Source organism: Aphis gossypii, unplaced genomic scaffold, assembly GCF_020184175.1.
Source record: "Aphis gossypii isolate Hap1 unplaced genomic scaffold, ASM2018417v2 Contig00466, whole genome shotgun sequence".
Classification (NCBI taxonomy): domain Eukaryota; kingdom Metazoa; phylum Arthropoda; class Insecta; order Hemiptera; family Aphididae; genus Aphis; species Aphis gossypii.
Window position 1 is genome coordinate 1 of NW_026083120.1, and position 6,104 is coordinate 6,104.

Here is a 6,104-nt window from a genome sequence, read left to right on the forward strand (position 1 = left end):
CACTCTGAATGCTGTTGAGTTGTTCTTTTCTTGATAAATATTCCTGAAGGACGTTAGCTGCAGTTGGTTGTTGTGTTGTTACAAACTTTGATTTTCTACCAACATTTCGTGATGACAACATGGACGATGTTGGTTGTGACTCTTGTGTATCACTTGATTCAGTTACTGTACCACTATCTAAATTATTTAGATTACGTGATATTTCAAGCTCTTTTCCATCACCGTCACTATCATCACCAATAGGTGGCGATAAGTTTGAAAGTCTCTCTTCCTCGTCATTCAAATACGGAGTGAGGAAAGTGAGCTCTTTATAGTATTTGGGAGGCTTCAGTTTTGATGCTGCTTGGCCGCTTTTGGTTTTGCGCAGATTCAAAGCCTTCCTATGATTGTCTCTAGTTCTAGTCCATCTCTCCTTGCATGCATTACCTGTAATGCATTACAATGAATCAATATTTTTAGATTATGATCGAGGCGATTAACGATGTGCTGATTTTACGACGTGTGTTTGTTTTATATTCTGAACGGAGTGGTGAATGTACTAATTTTACAATACGAAACCAATTTTGGTTTTTGGTGTAACTAAAATAAATGACCGAAGAATGTAGATACATGAAATTTCGACTGAATGTTTGTATTAGTATTTTCTATACACGATTAAAATATTTTGATTTGTTTTGAACTGTTTACAGACATTTTAAGTTTCAAATTGTTTAAGTTAATTATTAATAAATATAAAATATTTATTATTGCTTAGTTTTTATAGCTAAGGATACGCGTATGTTAATCTATTTATTTATAGGTATTTGAGTATTTAGAATAATATTAAACTTGTTTCGGTTGCCATTACTTTTGTTTCAGGTTTTTGGCCACTGGGAACTCTTTTCGTTCAATTTCATTTTCTTTTAGGCTAGGTGAACGCACAGTACGAAGAATCGTTTACTCAACCTGCGAAGCCATATCCCAGTTTCTACAGCCCCTAGTAATGCCTAAACCATCTGAAGAAGTATGGAGAAAATCGGAAGAAGGTTTTCGTGAAAAGTGGAATTTTCCTAACGCGATTGCTGCCATTGATGGAAAACACGTGTTGATACAGGCACCACCGCACAGTGGATCAAATTATTTTTGTTATAAAAAACACTTTAGTACGGTGCTATTAGCCTTAGTGGATGCAAATTATAATTTATAGTCGTAGATATTGGGGCTTTTGGTAAAAACTCTGATGCTAGCATTTTGCGAAATTCTAATTTGGGTAAAGGGTTACAGAATGGAACACTAAATATACCTTCACCAAAAATACTACCAGGGGGCAATGACGTATTACCTCACGTCATAATTGGTGATGAAGCTTTCCCATTATGCACGAATTTGATGCGACCATACCCACGCGACGATGCACAAAGAAACGAAGAAAAAAAAGTGTTTAACTATCGGTTGAGTCGTGCTAGAAATACTGTGGAAAATACATTTGGAAAATAGGCACGGAAATTTAGAATTTTCTAACGTAAGTTGTCTATGTCTCAACAACACATTGTGAGTGTGGTAATGGCTACATGCTGCTTGCACAACTTTCTAAGAAATGACACGTGTCACTGGACAGAAAATGATTTGAATATTTCTATTTCCAACATGAGAGGACTGCAAGATTTAAGAAATATAGGTGGAAATTCGAAAACAGATGCTCTAGCAGTTAGGGATGGTTTCAAAAGTTATTTCAATTCAGCAGCAGGGTCAGTAGAATGGCAATTAAGGAGAGTTCGAGCTGGAAGGAGGTTCACGTAACTCTATGATAAAGTGGTTAACTAAACATTTTGTACCTATATAAATAGCTTTATTTTACCAACTAATTATATTGAGATATGAATACACTTACCAGTTTGATTTAATCTTTTTCCAATTTCTTCCCAAATATTATCTCGTCTTTGTTGATTTGAATAGTGAGGGTGTTTTAAATTGTACAACTCTTCGTATTCTTGTACAATTGTTATTAGCCTTGCGATGTCCATGATATGCGTAATAATAATTATAGTTAAAATATTAAATATATTATAATTAAAACACGTGAGTACTGAGTGTCGAAAAACAACAAAATTCAAATGATCAGTGAGGCGACCAGTGACGACCGGTTGTGACAGGCGTCCACTTATCGGCAATCCGTATGACGTCATCCGCACCAGTCGGAAAAGTTGCCCCTTCGATCAATTTCGTCGGCATTACCGACGGACCGATGCGTGCGGTCCGTCCGTTGCCGGTCAGTGGACGCACATGTATAACTTACTATACTAATAATTCTAAAATCCGTTTCATACGATCCGTCCGGTGCGTACGATGCGTACCTATGGACGCGTACCTTTTGGGAACAAATTTACCATTTACAAATGTTGGAATAAATAGTTTTAGTTGAATTACTATATACTCATATGCCTCTATTATCTGATGTTTATCTTCAGAACCTCCTATGTTATTACAATTATTGCATTTGTAGTCGTCTAATGTATTCCAAACATTTTGATTTGTTGAAAATAATGTTTGCAAAGTTTGTGATCTGTGCCGTGGAATCTCAAAATGTAAAATCAAACTTGTAGGTGCATAGTTGGCCGTTGTATGATTACAAGTATTGCAACGAATGGTATACAATTCTTGAAATCCAAATAAAGATTCAAATGTAGGTCTACTACGGTCCATAAGTGCTTCTAAAAATTCTATACAATCTTGTTGCTGTTGCAGAGTATATAATATTGTCTCGTTGTCCAAATATTCTCTGATTGTTCGAGTATCACATGACCCACTGTTGCTTGTATATTCGTGTAAGCTATGTTGAAGTGTTGGTCCGAGTTGATTATTGTGAATTTCATTTACAAGAGATTGGCAATTAAAAAGAACCTGTATGACAGAATTAGCATAACATGATACACCATCAGTGTTAGTAAAGCCACAAAATATACTACTTGATGTTATTTCAACTTTATTCTTATTACTTGATATTTTTATTGTTTTTGGATTTTTTGACACAGTTGCATTATCACTTATTGTTTCTAATAATGAATCTGACCTTATGTTGCAATTTTTTGGAACTTTGAGAGTATTACTATTGACCTGAATAAATTGAATATCATTAATTATGATATTATAATCAACTATTTTGGTTGATTTAGTTTTAGTTTCTGGAACCAAAATAGTGTCACTATCAACCTGTATAAACTCAATATCGTCCAAGTTATTATTATTCAGGACCTTAGTTGATTTAATCGATTTTTTAGATTTTTCCACGGAAATCCATCGATTGCAGTAACGTTTGGTTTAATAAAATTGTTTTTGACTTCTTCTTGTAAAATTTGGTCATCAACAGTCTCAGAATATTTTTCTATTTCCTTGAAAGTATCTATGTCCATAACCAGAATAGGTCTGTGATCACTTATGAGGGACTCGTACACCAAAGCTGCAATGTCAACATTTGTAATGACATTGTCAATGGTTGTTCCGTGATCTGTAGTAATACCGTCAACCAATATTTTGTAATTGAAATGTTTTAATATTTGAACTAGTTGTTTTGGCGGTTTGTTGAAGTTTACATTGAAATCACCAATAAAGATAACATTGTTTTTGGTGGAAGCTACCGTTTCAATGAAATCACAAAGCTTCTGTACAGGAAAATTTGGCGATGAATATATCCCAATATAGGTAATATTTTCAATGATAACTTCAATTGCTTCTAAGTGTGTCTTTTTCTTTTGATCTTGAAGCAATGTTGTGCTGCAGATTATTTCTTTATGATTAATGGATTCTCCAACAAAACAATTGAACCACTTTTACCATTTGCATGTATACTGTCTATTCTACAGCATTCAGTATGGTTCTTAATGGTATATGTGTCAGATGATTTTGAACCAGTTTCTTGGAAGAACATTATTTTAGATTGTAAAAGGACGATATCCGCATTAATGTGAGTTTCATATTTTTTTAAAGACCTTATACTGTGTGACATGCAGGAGAGTGGCATGTTGTGTGTCATAATTCTAGAAAAACGCGGAAAAAGAGCACAACTTGGTGTCCTGAGTCTGCACATCTCATGTTCAACTTTTGCAGAAGGTTTTGGTGGCTTTGCAGGAAAGTAATCTATACGCAAACCTTGAGCAGAAGTTGCTCGACTACATCCTACATATAACATATTGCACTTCAAGAATTTTTGGGGTATATGAAATGCTACAGATTGATATGTGGCACCTTGACTTTTGTGTACCGTCAATGCCAAAGCTTCCACTAAGGGCAATTGCATTCTAGTTACTTTATGGTGCTCTGCATTACCGAGTTGAAATTCTAATTTTATAATTTCAATTGGTGTCCACTTGCACATATAATCTGTGTGTTCGCCTTCGGGTTTTAGTTTGTTTTTTATCTTCTGTCTGGTTAGTGACCCCACATCTGGCTCATCAAACTTGATCCAAACTCTTTTTGCAACTTCTTTACCTCCTGCAGTCTGTCCTTTGTTTATTTGCATGAGTTCTCCGATTGCACCGTTCACTATGCCGTCTTCGGTTGAAATGTTTGCTATCACCATTTATTTAGCTGTTTCTTTTAAAACTAACCTTAAAGCTAAACCCGTAGTGTTTTGTCGTGGCAGTTTCTTGGCAGATTCAATATCCGATCGTTTCGCAGACGTATCAATGGCTTCGGATATGAAACTAACTCGATTCATAGAGTTAAGCACTCTCCTGTTCATTTCGTCGACTTCGTTATTAGTAGCCCAAAGATGCATTACTTGTGGTTGAAAAGTAATGTCTAGGTGGGTTATAAGATTTTGGAAATATTTTACATCAGCTTCCTCCAACTGTCCTCTGGCCAACTTTGTTAACATCATTGCAAATTGTTTGTCATCTTTTTGGCGCATTATTTCAGTCAACTCATAAAACTTGAATGTTTCCCAAATAGATTTAATCGATAACATTTCTACAGCACTTGGAAATTTAGACAATATTTCTTCAAAACTATCGTACAATGGTGTTGCTAATACCGGTGCTAATTGAAAGAAATCGCCAAACACTATTACATTTATGTCCCCAAACGGTTTATTTATTCTTAATATAGACCTCAATCGTTGATCAATGTATCCCAGTGTTTTTATGCCAACCATGGAAATTTCATCAATTATCAAAAGTTTTACATTGGCAAACTGACAACGTAGTGTATTTGAAATATCTGAACTTAACTTTGGTAACAATCCGGAAATTGATTCAATGGTAATTTGAATGCGGAATGAAGTGTTAATCCTTTTATTCCATATGCAGCTTTACCTGTTGGTGCTGTCAGCAATACGGGAGGTGATAGATCATCTATATCTTGTCTAAGATTTGCTATCCGAATTACAGATTGTGCTAATGCACGTATAAGCATTGACTTTCCAGCTCCCGCTGGTCCAGTGACAAATACCTTCATCGCAGGATGACCTTATCCCCACAATTGACTTCTTATGACATTAGTTGTATGATATAAGAGTTGGTGTTGACCGTCGTTTAGACATCCAATTAAGTCTTTAAACTGTTCATTGTCTATCAGGTGCACTATTATCTTACCATCATCTTTAGGTGAATCTACATCTGATGTATTGGTATTTTCAACATAATCTCCAACATCGTTTATTAGTACATCGTCTGGTACCCAATCTTCATCGTCTACAAGCTGATTATTGTTACGGCCTTGTTCTCCTTCTATTTGAATTTCATTATCGTCTAATTGGGTTTCTTCTACTTTATTAAACTGTTGGTACAATTTTTATTTGATCAATGTTTGTTTCATACACTTGTTTACAGTTAATATCTAACAAATCAGTTTTTTTCATCGCGCCATGGTAAAAATAACATAATATTTTCTCTGTAAAAGTCTTGTTCATTTTTATCCACATTAAACCTAACATACCGTATGATTTTTCTGATTTTACGTTTATGTATACTTGTTTGGTTTGGTTTCCGATTAGAGTGGAGTCAATCGGATAAGTGGTATCAGGTTCATTATCAGTGTCAGAATCAGAACTGTTGTTAGCCGGTTTTTTTTTTACCGCGAACTTCATAATTGGAGCCAAATTCTGCTAAAGTTACATCTTCAAGACTGTG

At 35.0% G+C, this 6,104-nt stretch overlaps 1 protein-coding gene across 1 annotated transcript; it reads right to left on the reverse strand.

Moving 5' to 3' along the window:
* Nucleotides 1-4,555: 4,555 nt before the first annotated feature.
* LOC126554323 (uncharacterized) lies at nucleotides 4,556-5,128 on the reverse strand. The gene has a single exon (XM_050209402.1). It carries the CDS (start codon nucleotides 5,126-5,128, stop codon nucleotides 4,556-4,558), a length of 573 nt encoding a protein of 190 aa, XP_050065359.1.
* Between the last annotated feature and the right edge of the window lie 976 nt (nucleotides 5,129-6,104).